Source organism: Leopardus geoffroyi, chromosome C3, assembly GCF_018350155.1.
Source record: "Leopardus geoffroyi isolate Oge1 chromosome C3, O.geoffroyi_Oge1_pat1.0, whole genome shotgun sequence".
Taxonomy (NCBI): domain Eukaryota; kingdom Metazoa; phylum Chordata; class Mammalia; order Carnivora; family Felidae; genus Leopardus; species Leopardus geoffroyi.
Genome location: NC_059338.1, coordinates 2,365,799 through 2,382,030, shown reverse-complemented (window position 1 = coordinate 2,382,030; position 16,232 = coordinate 2,365,799). Strand labels below are relative to the sequence as shown.

The 16,232-nt window shown below is 59.8% G+C and overlaps 1 protein-coding gene and 1 long non-coding RNA gene across 3 annotated transcripts; one reads left to right on the top strand and one right to left on the bottom strand.

The window, feature by feature from the left end:
* The first annotated feature begins 12 nt into the window (after positions 1-12).
* On the top strand, positions 13-5,273 carry ISG20L2 (interferon stimulated exonuclease gene 20 like 2). Of its 2 annotated transcripts, none has more exons than XM_045454553.1 (4): positions 13-368; positions 780-1,746; positions 3,526-3,726; positions 4,425-5,273. In XM_045454553.1, the coding sequence occupies exons 2-4, from the start codon at positions 1,015-1,017 to the stop codon at positions 4,536-4,538; spliced, it is 1,047 nt and encodes a 348-aa protein (XP_045310509.1). In that variant the 5' UTR covers positions 13-368; positions 780-1,014; the 3' UTR covers positions 4,539-5,273. The 2 variants fall into 2 exon arrangements, with proteins under 2 accessions (XP_045310509.1, XP_045310510.1); XM_045454554.1 differs by having other exon boundaries at positions 59-368; positions 898-1,746.
* Positions 1,597-2,312, bottom strand: LOC123585899. Its single transcript, XR_006706479.1, has 2 exons — positions 2,166-2,312; positions 1,597-1,892 (listed from the first exon to the last, which is right to left on the bottom strand). It is a non-coding gene; the product is annotated as an uncharacterized LOC123585899 (long non-coding RNA).
* Positions 5,274-16,232: the final 10,959 nt, after the last annotated feature.

The following is a 16,232-nucleotide window of genomic DNA, read 5'->3' as shown; positions in this document are numbered from 1 at the left end:
ACGTCACAGAGGCGTGGCGCGGCGCCCAGGCCCGCCCTTCCCCGCGCACTTCCCTCCTACCCCGGAAGTGGGGGCGGTACCTCCCCCGGGGCTCGGCCTCCCTGCCTTCGAGTTGTACCTCCACGGGGCTAGAGGGGCCGGGGAGCGCATCCCGCCCCCGCCGCCCCCGACGCCGCCGCTGCCGCCGCCGCTGCCCACGCGCTCGGAGTCCCTGGCCTCGCTCCCGGAGGCGGGGGCGCTGCGGGCGCGTGCGCGTCGGCCCCCGGCGCGGTCCAACCCGCGCGCCTGCCGGCCCGGGCCTCGCCGGCCCGCGCCGACTTCCGCCTCCGGTTCCGGGCGCTTCCGCTCTTAGCTGGGCCGGCGAGGAGGTAGGTGTGGGCGCGGGGGGTGGCTCTCGGTGGCGGGGACCCCCGGCGTGCTCGCCGACGTAGGGGGCCCTAAGCCTCGGTTCACCCAGCGGGTGTGTGTGGTCAGAGGGCCTTTGTCGGGAGAAGGACCGGCGTGAGACGCGTGTGGTGGTCTCCCGCCTGGAGCCGCGCGGGGATGCCTGGGTAATCCAGACGCCCTCGCGGGCGGATGGTACAGCTCCACTGTTCTGGCTTTCCAGACGCAGAGTTCGAGGTGGTGGGCCCTACAGCCCCCTCCGGGTGCGAACGAGACTGAGCTCTTGGGAGGGGAAGTGGTCTTCTCAAGACCCTGTGGCTGGTGAATTGTGGGGCCGCGCTAGAACCGAAGCTTCCTGGCGCAGACCGTGCCCCTGACATTATTTCACATTACAGATTCGTACCTGTTCTGGGCGGTCGCTCTGATGTCTTTCCAGCTTTAAGTCGTCCGGAGATGGGTCTTACTGTTTCACGGGGCCTATGGGTCCGTTGTCAGGATTACTCTCTTCCCCAGGGTGTCCTACAGACCTCCAGATGTTGGCCTGTGGGATTCAGCAGAAGATGAGTCTTCTATCTTCCTGTCGTCAGTAAGCCGCTCCTCCCAACTGCTCTCCCGCCGTCCACTGTCCTCATGTCTACCTTACTCCTCAATTTGGATTTCGGTGAACCTCCCCCCAAAAAGGCATTAGAGGGGAACGCCAAGCACCGAAAATTTGTCAAGAAGAGGAGGTTCTTGGAACGGAGAGGTTTTCTGAATAAGAAGAACCAGCACCCTAGCAAGGTGCCTAAGCTGCACCCAGACCCTCCGAAGAAAGGGGAAGCTCCTAGGGCGGATGGCACTTGGAAGGTCTCTCCCCTTCCAAAGAAGAAGACCGCCGCCTCCAGCAGCGGACCAGAGCAGTCCCTGGACAGGAAAGCTGCGGTGCCTTGGCTGACCCCTGCCGCGTCACAGAAGGCTGGGTCTGTCGTGGCTAAAGTAGATTTGCTGGGGGAGTTCCAGAGTGCTCTTCCAAAGACTAGGAGCCACCCAGCTCGCTCCCAGAAGAAGGGCCCCCACAAGAACCCTACTCAGAAAAACGCCCCGCAGAACTCCACCCAATCTCATTTGGAGAATAAATGCTCCGGAGCGTCGCAGAAGACACCAGGGAAAATGGTGGCGATTGACTGCGAGATGGTGGGCACAGGACCCAAGGGGCACGTCAGTTCCTTGGCTCGATGTAGCATCGTCAACTACCACGGAGATGTGCTTTATGATGAGTACGTCCTCCCCCCCTGCCACATCGTGGACTACCGGACCAGATGGAGTGGCATCCGGAAGCAGCACATGGTGAATGCCACACCCTTCAAGGTCGCTCGGAGCCAGGTGAGAGGCTTGGGGTCCAATGGTAGTGGCGAGGCCGGTGGGCTGAGGTCCGCGTCATTTTTTCAGCAAGGGATGTCACTCTAGGAAGGCGCCAGAGGATGGGGAGGAGGGAAGGAGGGAGTGGATTGCCACGGGAAGAGGGCTTCCTGCTGGGGCAGAGCGGTGGGAGTCCAGAAAGCTACAGTCAGCTGGTGGAGGGAACTTGGTTGGCTGAGACTGTTCGCTCTCCGGTCGAATCCTTGTCTGGGGAACTGGGAATCCGTACAGAGAAGTAACCACTGAGGGACAGAGCCCCAGGCACGGATGGCGGGGGGGTGGGGGGGGGGAACGCTCCATCTCTTCGGGGAGAGTGGGGAGGGCTTCCTGCCAAGTGTGGGAGGTGCTGGTGGTGGTGGTGGGAGCAGGGGTGACTCACGTACCTGGGTCGGGTGTGCCGAAGCGACAGCTGCGACAGACGACACAGGGCTGTCGTGTCGGGTTCTCGCCTCGCTCGCTGAGCAAGCCTCCTCACCGACCGAGGGACGGGAAAAGGAAGGTGAACCTGACCTGAAGGAGAGGAAGCCAGCTGGTCGTGGGAGGCCTCCAGAGGGCGCTCTTGGTCTACTTCTCTGCCACTTCAACCCCCTGCTCTTTGCTTTCTCTGGACACTCTGTGTTCCGCTGGTGTTCTTCATGCGCCTGCAGTCAGTTGGAGGCGGTTGAGCAGAGGGGAGGGGGCTGGATCTTAGAAAGAACCCGAGAGGAGTTGAGCCTGCACACCAGGGCACCCCTGAGCCGCGCTTGGGAGAGGCGGAAGGTGGGGAGGGTGTGGCGGGGCGCAGAGTGCCCTTAGGAGCCCGCACCTGCCTGGCTCGTGGCGCTCCCGCGGGGCTCTCGTCCTAAAGTGATCCCCCAGCGCTCAGGCCGGGCCGAGAGCCCCGTTCACAGGGTCTGCCGCTTCCAGGGCTTTCTGCCGGCCGTGTCCCAGTCAGGGCGCTTTAGTTCTTGTTCACAACCTGTTCGGAACCCGTCGGGGGAACGGCCTTCAGAGCTGGTGGCGTATTCTTTGGTTGTCCTCGTTGGCGGTTTGCCCTCACGCTTTAAGATCCTGCGGTGGCGAGAAGGTCTTTGCTTCTGAGGCTCACGGGAATAAGGTTCCAGGGCGGCTGGTGAGTGAGTGGGGAGAGCTGAAGGCCGGGGGCTGGCGCACGCAGACTTAGTCTGCAAGAGCTTCTGAAGCTTTTGAAGCTCGTAGGGCCTTCCAGAGTCAGGTGGAAACCGTAGACCCTCCCCGCCCCCCCTCCCCCCAAAAAAAACCCCATGTACGTAACTTTGTGTACAATTTGGGGCTTCCGTCACCTCCCTGGAGCCCATCTCTGACCCCATCTGTCCAAGCCTCGTGTCTCAGGCCAGCATATGGTAGGGGTCAAAGGTCTTCACGTAGCGAGCCAGAACCGACCTGGATAGTTACGTGAGCATCTCAGGCGTGAGTATGATTTGGGACGGAGGCAAATCGGTCTGTCGCTGGGATGGAAGTTAGAAGATAAGGAGCCGTTGGGGATTAAGTCTGGACGGGGTTCCCGTCGTCGTGCGGCGGGGTCGTCTTGGGTGGTAGCTGCTTTCACCTCGGGGTGTGGAGCTGGGCCTCAGGTGGAAGAAGCCTGGCGGGAGAGGGCGTTTCAAGGATGAGCCGGGTGAGCACTTGGAGAAAAGGGCCTGAAGGACCCATGGCCACGTTGGGCTTGTAGGATGCAGGGGCTTCGCCGCCTCCTCGCCAGCGCCGCCTCTGTTCCTGTTTCAGATCTTGAAGATCCTCGCAGGGAAGATAGTGGTGGGGCATGCCATCCACAACGACTTCAAAGCCCTTCAGTACTCCCACCCCAAGTCCCTCACCCGCGACACCTCCCACATCCCGCCCCTCAACCGGAAGGCCGAGTGCCCAGAGAACGCCACCGTGTCCCTCAAGTGTCTCACCAAGAAGCTTCTGAACCGGGACATCCAGGTAGTGTCTCCCCAGTGCGGCCAGGCCCGCGGCTTGGACGCTGGGGGCGCCCTCCGTGCGGCCTTGCTCCAGGCTCTGGCCCCAGAATTGCTCTGGTTGTAGAGAGGTGTGGGCGGGCTGCTCTGACGGGAAGAGCTTTGGACCAAGGGGCCCGGTAGATTCTCCATCTGTACGTAGGGTGACAGCTCCCCTCCCAGAGCGTCACAGAGGGTGCTCGGGACAGGGAAGAGCCTTCAGGTGGGTGCAGAGCCCTAACTGAGAAGAGAGGAAGAGAGGAGAGCACGTGGTGGTGTCCAGAAGTCCGCAGAGTGGGTGCCGGGACCCCCTGCGTGGTCCACGCGTCTGCACTCAGAGGAGGGCGGCCTGCCTGGCCGGAGGAGGAGGGGCCACACGTCGCGTAGAGCGTGGTTAGGCACTGGGGAAGCCGGAAGATTCGGAAGGCCTGGCGGCCATCTGGTGCATCGTGCTGGCCGGGCGCAGACCGACGAGCACCTGCGTCCACAGGAAGGGCTGAGCCATTAGGGTGGGAGCGGAGCCTCTGAGATGGGGTGGGGACTAGACCCCGCCGGAGTTCGGCCTTCGCAGCCCACAGACTCTGCAGAAGCACCTGCACCCCGGGGGCCGCGGAGAGCCAGTTGGGAAGGAAAGCCGTAGTCTCTCTCTGTGGCTTCACGTTCTTCTCTTCCTCCGGCGTCCAGGTTGGGAAAAGCGGGCATTCCTCCGTGGAAGACGCTCAGGCCACCATGGAGCTGTACAAGTTGGTTGAAGTCGAGTGGGAACAGCACCTGGCCCAGAATCCCCCAAAGGACTAGCGGCCGCGGAGGCGCCGGTGACGAGAGGTGGAGAGCAGCACCGTGCCCGGGAGGACCGGGCAGCAGGACTGGGCAGCGGCCCGGCTCGCTGCCCCAACCGGGAGAGACCGGCTCCACCCCAGACTTAGTATTCATTGAAATTTCACCTCCGGTGTTGTGTCGTGTCTGGTTGAGAATCCCGCGGAGGGAGGAAGCCTCCGTGTCAGGACCAGCCCTGGACTGTTTCCCTCCTAAATGGTGCTACCTGCAGGTCCCAGGGTGCTTGGCTCCAGGCGGGCCTTTTGACTTCAAGGGGCGGGGCGTACTGGGAACCGTTTCCCAAACTGCCTTATCACTAGGGTGGCCGCATGTCCGTTTTATGCCTTTGGTCCTCGCGTAAATAGCAGTGCCCTCTTTCGCGGTCAGAAGTGCGCTGGTTGGCTGGTCACACCGCGTGTCACAGACTCTGCCCTTGGCCTTGTCTGCATCGGAGACATAGCGCCCGTCCTTAGGGGAGCCATCCCTGGTGAGGTTCAATTCTTAGGGGTAGGAGAGTGGGACTTGGAGATCAATTTTTCTGATTTAGGAAAGCAACGTCTCTCCTAAAGTGTTAGAGGATTTATTTAATTTAGATCCCACTGGGTAGGTTAAAAAAGAACTTAAAGTGTTTTCATGGTTTTTACTCTTTTACTTCATTAAAGCAAACCTTTAAGGACTCAAATTACTCCCTTGATAAATTTTTATAACGGAAAAACACTCGTGTGCTGTTTTCTTTTTCAGTTTACGCTAAAAAGCTCTGTCACCAGGTGGGGCGCCCGGCTGGCTCGAGTTGTTAGAGCGTGCAACTCTAGATCTCGGGATTGTGGGTTCAGGCCCCACGTTGGGCATAGAGCCTTTTTGAAAAAAGTCTCTGTGACAAGGTCTCACAGGGCTGTGATTCTGTGAGGGGTCCAGGATCTCGGTGGACGGCACTAACTGGGCCCTTTTTGGCCAGAAGTCAGCAGGGAGCGCCGACTAAGCCCTCGTGTGTGGCCTGTGTGCTCTGGTGCCCGGTCCCCACCCCTACCATGAATCGAGCACGCCTGCAGCGGTGCCCCAAGCCACGCAGACACCTTCACACACGGGTGTGTGACCAGTAGAGCGATTCAGGGTGGGCATGCGGGAGGGACGGAGCAGGGGCGGGAGGGTGCTGGGTGACGCCAGCCTGGTTGATCCTGCCAGTGCTTCCTCGGTGGCACACGCCCTCCTGGGAAGGTGAGTCACGGGTCTGACCTTGTGTCTGGGATTGCTTTGTGCACAGTCTTGAGAGAGTGCGGCCTCCACACTCTTGTGTGGCTTGTGCCCCTTGAGTGGCTGCTTTGGCTCCAGGGGCAGGGCTACGGTCGCGGCTGCCGGTGGAAGGGAATTTCCTGCAGCCAACCCGGACCTCAGACGTGGCCTTGCCGTCCTGTCCTGCACCGCGGGACCCGCTTTGCACAGGCAGCTCTGGAGCTCAGAGCAAGTTGGTTCCTGCTGAGCCTGACACACGGAACGTCCGTGACACCGCAGAGACGTACCAGGCGCCCTCACATGCACCTCTAGGTGGGAAATGATCTAGGAGGGCCGCTCCCAAAACCGGGAATACGCTGAAAGCAAGTCTTAGTTACGTTTTAATCAGTTAAGGTGGGAGACGACGACAAATCTCAGTTGAGTTCAGTTTTGGGGGTACACGTCGGCTGGACTTGGCCTTGTGGGTGTCTGGGTAAACAGCAGCTGACCCTCACACTTCCTCTCCACCCCACCGCACCCCCATGTCCTGAAAGGCACCTGGTCTCGGTCAACGCTGGAAAGAGCTGTCTTAGGCTCACCACGAAGAACCTGGGGACCAGAGGACCTTGTGACCGTTTTCCTCAGTGTTTTCTCTCCTCACACTTTCTGGGTAGAGCCCAGCTTGCCCTGCAAGGGTGCCTCCTTAAGTCCCCTTCCTTCTCTGCTCCTCTGTCCCCAGGGGCCTGGCTTCCTCCAAGAGGGTGGCCAGCCCCTTGCAGATTGCTGCCCGAATTCCAATCAGCAAGCGTTTTGCCCGAACTGCGGCAAAACACGGAGCTCTTCCGATGCTTTCTCTTCATAGAGGAAGGACGTGTTCTGATTCAGGGACCCCTTCTGCGGGTGAGGTCAGCAAATGGCAGCGCGTGAGAAGTGGACCCTGCCAACGTCGTCTCGACAGCCTGAACCTTAGCAAAGCGGTTCTCAATAGGGGCAGGGCGGTGTGTGTGGGAATTTGAGGTGATCGTGCCGCCCTGTCTCCACTGATGGCCGTAGCGAAGGCTGCAAGGAGGAGTCGTTTGATTCCTGGTTTAACAGATGATTACAGCTGACAATAGGGAAGCACAACAGGACTGTAATTATGAACTTGCCCCAAGGTACGTCGGCCCGAGTCCGTGTTGGGAGAGACCATATGCAGGTGTGAAATACGCCAGGTGTGTCTGCGAGTATGTCCTGTCTGCGCTGTGTATCTTCTGTCTACACTGTTGCTCACAGAGCACTTGCATTTACTCTGCAGAGCAAGCCCTCAGCCACTGATACTGATACAAGTTACTGATAACATGTTTCAAGTTTGCTTTCACCGCATTCCGCATTGGTGGCTGTCGGTTTCCTTCTGGGGCTTCAGGACTCCAGCATTAAGATCCTGGGATTCTTTTCTACCCCTGATGGGTAACTAATGGTTGCCATCGATAATAATGACAACAGCCCCTGGTCTTTGACTGTGTCCCTGTGTCGGGCACTGTGCTAAGTCCTGTAGGCACACTGTGCCATTCTCGGGAAGGTAGGCGGTGCTGTTCTAGGACAGCACTCAAGGAAGCCTAGGTTGACAAACGATAAGAAATCGCGCCCAGGCCAAATAGCTGGGGGTTGGCGCTGGCACTCGGACCTGCCAGCTGTGCCTGAAGCCTCCGCTCTTAACCGCTGCCCTACTCCGCTCTTAACCCGTCCGGGCGGCACCTGATGAGACTTGGAATCCTGCTCGGATATCGACGAAGCACCTGCTGTGTGCCAGGTCCTGTGGCAGACCCCAGGGAAACGGCGTGGTCTTTGTCCCCCAGCTGCTTACAGTCTGAAAAAGAGAAACCAGTAAATCCATTTCAGTGGCAAGCTGTCCGGGGCCGTTGCGGGATTTAAAGCTGGGGAGTGATGTGGTCACATTTGTGTTTTAGGAAGACACTGCTGGCAGCCAGATGGAAGCAGGATTGGAGAAGGGCCTCTCAGGAGAGGGGTTCTGTGGACGAGCCTGGATGAGCAGTGACCGAGGCCTGAGTCCGTGAGGCAGGAGGGTGCACCTGAGCGTCCCTGAGGAGGTGGAATCAACATGAGCTAGAGAGCAGGGCGAGAAGATCAGAGACCGTCTTGCTCTCTCTGAGCTGCAGGAATAGACAGTGGTGCCGTCAGCCGTGAGGGTGGTGCGTGCGGCGGGCACAAGAGCGGGCTTCTGAGGAGGCCGACTTGGGTTGACTCAGAAGACACCAGACTGCAGCTCAGCGGCGGGGAAAGAGCTGGGGCCGGCAGCTTAGGGACGACAGGGCAACAGGGGGGGGGGCGCCTCGGATGGGGGTGAGGGCGTCACAAAGAAAAGTGTATAAAGGAGAGCACGAGGTCAAGACCAGAGGCTTGGGGATGCTGTTCCTACAAGCCCCGGAGGAAGGCCTAAGGGAGGCCATCAGATGGGCCAGAGGAGGCTTTCCAGGAGGGAGGGGATGGTATCAGACACCACACAGAGGACCAGTAAGATGAGAGCCAAGGAAAGGGCCTGTTATTTGTATCAATTTGGTGCCTTTCATCTGAGCAGTGTCTGCGGTGGGGGCAGGGAGAGGTGGGGTCGGCAATCTGGAGGGATCTGGAGGGCGGCGATCCGGAGGGATCTGGAGGGCGGTGATCCGGGGGGATCTGGAGGGCGGCGATCCGGAGGGATCTGGAGGGCAGTGATCCGGGGGGATCTGGAGGGCAGTGATCCGGGGGATCTGGAGGGTGGCGATCCGGGGAGATCTGGAGGGCAGTGATCGGAGGCATCTGGAGGGCAGGGATCTGGAGGGATCTGGAGGGTGGTGATCTGGAGGCATCTGGAGGGCAGTGATCTGGAGGGTGGCGATCCGGAGACATCTGGAGGGTGGCGATCTGGAGGGCAGTCTGAAGATGCTGCCAGCAAAGCTGTGGACCACAAGTGCTGAGGAAGGTGGCCACTACAGCAGGTCCCAAAAGACTGAGGAGATGGCGTCTTGAGCTTAGCCTTGTCCAGGAACAGGGGTGACTTGTCTTCTGGGACCAAAAGAAAGAGGCAAGGGTGGGGCCGATGGGTATGTTCCCAGGCAGCACCTGGTGACCTGGATGCCTTACTAAGTCCAAGCAGAGCATGGGCCACAAACCAGGGAACAGACATTTGGCACAGCCATGGAGACGAGAGTGAGCTGACAGAGGACGCAAGAAAGGGCAGAGGTCCTGGGTGACGTCAGAACCTGAGCACTGGCTGGCTGTCCTGGCTCTTTCTGGCCTCACTCTTTGGGCAGTCCACATAGAGAAGTGGAGAATTTACATGGTCGGGGCCGGGCGGGCTGCAGACGGAGGCTGGGGTGTGCTGGAGCCCAAGGAGCTGCGGCCCCGAGAGGCTAAGCTGTTGGATGCGAGTCAGAGACCCGTGGTGGCCCGCTGCAGGCTCAGAGACCCGGTCAGGGTGGAGCCTGAGTTGGATCCTCAGTGACCTGGGCAGATGTGGCCATAAGCATATGGCATTTCTTTTTAGGTTTATTTATTTATTGAGAGATCGGGAGAGAGAGAATCCCAAGCAGGCTCCTGTCAGCGCAGAGCCCTCTGTGGGGCTCCCACTCACCAACCCGAGATCATGACCTCAGCCGAGATCGAGCGTCTGACGCTTAGCCAACCGAACCACCCAGGCGCCCGCAAGCACATGGCATTTCTTTTTTTAAAGTTTTTTTTTTTTTTTAATTTTTTTTTTTTTCAACGTTTATTTATTTTTGGGACAGAGAGAGACAGAGCATGAACGCATGAACGGGGGAGGGGCAGAGAGAGAGGGAGACACAGAATCGGAAACAGGCTCCAGGCTCCGAGCCATCAGCCCAGAGCCTGACGCGGGGCTCGAACTCACGGACTGCGAGATCGTGACCCGGGCCGAAGTCGGACGCTCAACCGACTGAGCCACCCAGGCGCCCCAACACATGGCATTCCTAAAAGGGGGGCTGAGGCGTCACTGAGGAGCGTGAAGAATCCGGAGCTCTCCTGGCTAGGGCGGGGCCACTCTGGTTTTCAGACCTCATTTTTGTCAAAGTAGTTCCTTCAATGCGCTTATCCAGGACAACTAAGTAAATGATGAAATCAACAAGGGTACTGGGTGCCTGGGTGGGTCATTCGGTTGAGTGTCCAACTCTTGATTTCAGCTCAGGCCAAGCCCCCCGTGGGGCTCTGGGCTGACAGTGCGGAGCCTGCTCGGGATTCTCTCTCTCTCTCTAAATAAATAAAGTTAAAAAAGAACAAGACTGCTAATGAAAGGTGCAACCGATTGTTTCTTTCCGCCTTAATAGTCACTGCTTTTGGCTGAAGTCATTTGCTTACTCTTCATTCATTTGTTCAAGAGATGTTTATTGAGCACCAACTGTGTGCCAGACTCTGCTGTAGGCCAGCACAGCCCACGTGGGCTTCCCTTGCGGCCAGGGGTCACAAGTGACACGAGGAACAGTGAGGACGGAGACGGACGTATATGCACATGCGCTTTGTAGACGGGCTGTTTACAGAAGTCGTCTCTGAGGGCAGCACATATGAGCAGAGACCTGAAAACAGTGAAGGAAGCAGTCATGTAATCTGGGGAAGAACATTCCGGGGAGAGTGAGAGGTGCCAGGGCCCTGAGGCAGGAGGACACTTGGTGTGTTCAGGAGCAGAGCCAGCCAAGGGGCAAGTGGTAGGAGGTGGGGTCGGTGGGCAGGGGGGACGGAGGGAGGAAGTTTGAACCTTCGGCCGCTGTAAGGACTCGGCTTATAGCTGCACAAGACAGAGCCGTTGCAGGGATTTGAGCAAAGGCGTGGTTTGAACTGACTGAGGTGGAAAGGACCCCCTCCCAGCCCTGGGCTGCCGCGAGGGGACAGAATGGGGACAGAGGACCATGAAGGCTCTTGCCCTGTCGAGGCGAGAGGACGGGATCCCCGGCCGCCCTGGTTTAGGACAGATGAACTTCACACACATGGCCGATCTTTGGTGCGGTTGATCCTGAACAGACGTTCATTTCATTTCATTTCAATTCATTTTTTTTTTAGTAACCCCTACACCCAGCATGGGGCTTGAACCCACGACCCCAAGATCAAGAGTCACACGCTCCTCTGATTGAACCAGCCACGCACGCCCTGAACAACTGTTTAAATCAAGGCTGACACTTTGGCCTTTGAACTCTCATCTGACTTCTTGTACACACCTGCCCCCCTGCCAGAGAGAGCTCAGGGAGTGCCCACACCCTCAGAGGTCAGGACCTAGTGCGCGGTCAGGGGTGAGGGTTGGCTGCGGGCTCTGGGCGGTCAGATTGCAAGATCTTTTTCAGGCAGTGATGACATGGGTAAGTGACATCTAGTGGGTTGGCCAGCCGGGCATCCCCCCAAGCCCTCGCTGCCCAGGCCCCTGGCTGTCCTGACCTGCAGGCTGGCTGCCTTGAATATGTACAGCCATTTCAGGACAGTGCCAACTCTGGGCTTTCTTTGAAAGGGTATATAGAACGCACAGGATTTTGAGAGAGGTGGGGGTGGGGAGAGGCGGTGGGAGGGAAGGTATTTTTAAGAATCTGGAATGGGGGTGCCTGGGTGGCTCAGTAGGTTAAGCGTCCGACTTCGGCTCAGGTCATGATGTCGCGGTCCGTGAGTTCGAGCCCCGCGTCGGGCTCTGTGCTGACAGCTCAGAGCCTGGAACCTGCTTCGGATTCTGTGTCTCTCTCTCTCTCTGACCCTCCCCAACGTGTGCTCTCTCTCTTATAAATAAAAAAAGAGCAAAGCTTTGGGATCAGCTCCATTCCAGGCAGCACGTGGGACACTCACACAGCGCGGGGCCGACCCACCACTCCTCTCAAGGCCTGACCTGCGGCCCTGGCCCCACTGTCACAGCTCCAAGCGGCATCAGGAACCCAGTCTGTCTGGCATCCCTGGGTCAGGACAGCTTCCGCCAAGGAAGGGTCGGTCTCTTTTTTTCCTTCCACCCCTATGGAATCCTGTTCGGTCGCTTCTTTGGAAAGATTCCATGAGAGGGATCCAACCATAATCAAAGGAGGAAGGAGGCTGACTGCCCCTGCCCTGGGAGCCGGGGGAGGGAGCCGGAGCCCACACCCAGGACCCACAGGGAGGCAGATAATCCAGCCCAGCAGCTCCAGCTGGGCTGGGGCGAGAACGGGGAGCTTTCCTGAAGGATGGGAGGGTGGAGCCCAGGCAGCGGCAAAGGGGCCCTCTGGAGAAAGGGCTGAGTGTTCTGGCAGCTTCCTCCTAGGCTGGGACCCTCCCTCCACACACACCCTCATCTCCAAGGCAGTGGGCGCCTCCCCTCGCCTTGGCTTCAGTTCCCTGGGGCTCCTGGGGACCTAGTGCCGGAGCTCAGAAGAGGGGATTTGGCCCACAGAGACCACAGTACCCACACGCAGCAAGAGAGGCACACCCCACGAGTGTTCTGGACCCAGGACTGTCTCTGGGCCAGTTACTGCCAGCTCAGCTCGGCGGGAACCCAGATCACCTGCAAACCTGAGGCTGGTCCCAGAGCTCTGGGGTTTAGGAGGTGTGAGACTGCCTAATCCAGGAGACGCTGCCACTGGCTCCTTTGACGTGTCCCTGCGAATCCCCAAGTGCCAAAACTGCCCCTGGGATGTCTTCCCCAGGTTGGCGGAGGAGACACAGGCAGGGGAGGTGGGGCTTGGTCCGGGCAGCCCCACCACGTGAAATTCACAGGCACTAGCCCGGTGCCCTCAGGGAATCCAGGCAGGCTGGGGGCCCCCGGTGCTAGATGGGGTGGTGTAGGGAGTACAGGGCAGGGGGAGGCAGGAGACTGCTCAGTCTCTCTCTCTTTGACAGCTAACATTTTCCAGACCAGAGCTGGCGCCCGCATGAGAAAGGAAATCAGAGCTGCCCACCTCACACATCTTTTTCCCATTTTGTTCATGCTGCCCGGGGAAAGCCATTAGGGCTCAGGCTGTCTGGGCCTCCCCCACCGCCCATCTCTAGTAGACTGTAAGGAGGGGCAGGGATGGGGGGGTCACTGGAAGGACAAGGCCCTAGCCTGCTAAGGGGCCAGACGCTGAACTCTTGTGTCCTTTAACTCCCTGCCCACTTAAGATGGGAATGTGGGGGCAGGGACTGGGAAGCTGGGCTTCTGGGGCCCTCCTCCACTCTGCTCCCTCCCCTGCACCTCTGTCTCCGGGAGGGAGTCTGGCCCACTGGCCCTACAGAGAGGCGAGCCTGGGCCTGGTCTGCAGCAGGAAGCATCCTGGAGTCAGGGAAGCTGGTCCTTACTATCTAGCTTCCGGGGCTCTGGCCTCCTCCCTGGAACCAGGCAGGGGCAGGGGCACCCAGCCCAACTACTGGGTGTCAGTGCCTGCAGGCGTGCTGCATGGGGCGGGGAGAAGAGGGAAAGGGAGCACCCAGGAGCCTAGCCGAGGAGTCCTCCTCTAGCCGACCTCCTTCCTGACGCTGACCCATCAGCCCCTGTTGTCCTGCTCCGGCTCCTGGGGACAGAGTCCAATGCCCTCTTTCTAGCCCCGTCCAGAACCTCAAAGCCCAGACCTCAAAACCTCACAGCCTCTTCTCTGGCACCGTGACCCCCTCCCCTCCCTCCTGCCCCTTTCCTGTCCAGTCCCAGAGTCTGCCTCTCTGGCCCAGTGCCCACCCTCTGCAGCCCAGGCCAGAGCAGGAAGAGAGCACCCACCCCGCGTGCAGCCCTGCAGATTTCCTTCTTCTTCCCGAAACTCCTGATCATCTCAACAGGGAGAGGGATTCCCGGGACCTCTGGCTTTTCAGTTTCCCCGTTCTCAGAGAGCGGGAGAGGAGGCATCTGGGAGATGGCTTGGGCCCCCAGAGCCAGTCCTGTGCAAGACCGCCGTCTGCCTGCTGCCACACTTGTCTCTGCTCCGGCTTCCCTTTCCTGCCCTGGGCTGCCAGGGGTTAAGGGGCCGGTGCCCAGCACAGGGTGGGAGTGGCAGAGGGGTCCAGCCCCAGTCACTGGCTCATAAAAGCCAAGAGGAGTTTAACTGCGGGTCACGGTGCTGGTGCCGCCTGACTTCTCCCTCCAGTAGTGCTGCCCTGGGAGGGGGAGGGGCTCCTTCCGGAGGGGAAACGGGGAGGGGGGGGTGGGTACGGGAGGGGCACAGCTGGCCAGAGTCAGGCCCAGGCCTGTGCAGCTTCAGATGCTAGCAGTTGCCATCAACAGTGCCAGCCACGCTGGATCCCTGACTTAAGGCTGGAGGTTCTCCAAGAAGCAGGAAGACCAGAGTAAGGGGAGCCCGACTTCGGTGCCTGTCACCGACCGCAGCAGGCAAGAATGGGCAGCGGCCTAGGTGGGGAGAGAGTTGATGCCCTATGCCAGACCAGCAGGAAGCACCAGTCTGGAACAAAGGCAGAGGGACAGAGAAGCAAAGATCCCGGGGTCAGGGAGCGAGAACAGTGTGACCGGAGGCCAGCTGAGCCAGGGGCCTCTCTCAGGGGACAAGATTCAGTCTGGACACGTCCTCAGCCAGGGCATCCCCACCTCCTCCCTCTTGCCTGCCCCGCTCGGGGCCCGGCCCAGCCCTGGGGAGAGCGTTGGCAGCTGGGAACCAGGCACCAGAGCCAAAAACAACAGAGGAGCCGCCTGGGCGCCGGGGCGCAGACCCTCGCCGCTCTGACTGACTTCTGACTCGGGCAGCCCCCGCCCCCCCTCACCCCGACCGACCGTCTGACCCTGCCGGGCCGCACCTGCCCTGGAGGTCACTGTCATCCCCTCTGAGTCCAGCTGCCCCTTTCTTCAGGTCACTCGGGATTCTCTGCCGCCCTTTCCCTGGTTTGCAGGGAGGTGAGTCGCCTGCTTTCCAGGTCTCTGGCCCTGTCCGCCAGACGGCACCTCGGCTCACTGGAGTGGCAGTGCGTCCTGCCACTAGTCTAACCTCCGTGCGTCCTGCTACAACAGCAATCTGATGTGGGGAGAGTCGGAGCCAGGCCTTACCAAAGCCTTGCAAAGGGCTGGGTCCCTGAACCCAGGGAGACAGACAAGAATGGAACATTCCCCTCGGTTCTGAGGGGTCAGACCAGACCAGGGGGCAGGAGGCTTGAGTTCACACTGCCCCATGTGGAATGCTGACGGCCTGGGGACCCAGGGGACACCACTGTCCTTCCCCGGCCACTCCTGGCTCTTTTATCCTACTCTCAGACCCCTGCCCTGCCCTGCTGCCCCTACACCGAGTGGCAGAGACCCAGTGTCCAGCCTCACCTGGGTTTAATTTTTACAGGACTCCCAGCCAACAAACTCTCTGACCCAGCAGATGTAATAACACTGCTCAGGGTGAGGCTCGTATACAAGTGCTGAGTTTGGCCAGAGAATCTTCTCCGGTCCCAGTAGGTCGGGGAGGGGAAGGGGTTCGTGACTGGGCGGGAGGGGGGTGGGATTCGTGACTCTCCCACTCTTTCCAACCCCAGCTGGGCTGCTGGTCCCTCCAGCCCCATCCTCCCCGAAGTGATGGAGAGGGGGTAGGGGCAGCTCCTCTCCCCAAGCCCCCAGACCCGTCCCCCCCACTCCACCCCCCTAGGGCACACATCTACATCCACTCGTGCTCACGCCCCTCCACCCAGCCAGGAGCGCGCCAACCTCCATTCCTTCCGCTGCAAAACCAGCCACTTTCCTCTCAGCCACCGAGCAATGGGAACAAAGCCCCAGAACGTTCCTTTCCTAACTGTTAGCCCAGTTTCCTCCCCACCCCACCCCCATACTGCCTCCGCTGCTCTAGCTTTTCTCATCAACTTTGCGCCCCCTCCCTGAGTCTCCAAATTCCTGGGGGAGCCCCCAACAGGGGTAGGACCAAGGCTCCTAGAAAGCTAGAAAGGGAGATTGGGTTGCACACTCCCCCTCCTACCCCCCCTACCCCCCGGGGCAGATCTGCATCAGGTTTGGTCATAATGAAAAGGCCAACAACACTAGGGAAATTCCTTCTCCTTATTGATCCTGGAGGGAAATTAAAGCCAGTTGTTTGTGACTGAGTGACTGACGGTGGGGTGGGGGTTAAGCTCCTCCCCGCTGCCCGGTTCCAAGCCTAGCCCCTGGGCTCCCCATCCCCCACTGGTAGCCCCCTTTCCCAACCCCCAGTCCTCTTGTCCCATTCACAGTGTCCCCTAAGCCCCTTCCCCTGCATCTTCCCCGGAGCCCCCTCCACTTGCCCGTCCGCCAGCACGCTGCCCGTGGGCTCACAGGGCTGCTGGGGGCTGGGACCGCCGGCTTAGCTTCTCAGACCCCATACCCACCCCCTCAGCCAGGGTTGGGGTGCCGGGGGCCGGAGCTCAGGCTCAGAGCTGCCAAACCACAAGCACTCACATCTGGAAAAAATTCCCTTCCCAGCCCGACTTCCCTTTGTCTTACTTCTGTCTCTTTGGAACTTCTGGCTGCCTGGCCAAGGGGTGGGGGGGTTGGGGTGAGGAAGTGAAGGGAGGTGTATGGGCCCAGGCCTCCCTGCTCCCACCCCAGAGAGCCCC

Bases quoted from the DNA above. Each gene is read 5' to 3' on its own strand.
- ISG20L2 (XM_045454553.1), top strand. From the start codon at position 1,015: ATGTCTACCTTACTCCTCAATTTGGATTTCGGTGAACCTCCCCCCAAA. The intron at 1,747-3,525 runs GTGAGAGGCTTG...TTCCTGTTTCAG, and splicing joins TCAAGGTCGCTCGGAGCCAG to ATCTTGAAGATCCTCGCAGG. The intron at 3,727-4,424 runs GTAGTGTCTCCC...TCCGGCGTCCAG, and splicing joins TTCTGAACCGGGACATCCAG to GTTGGGAAAAGCGGGCATTC.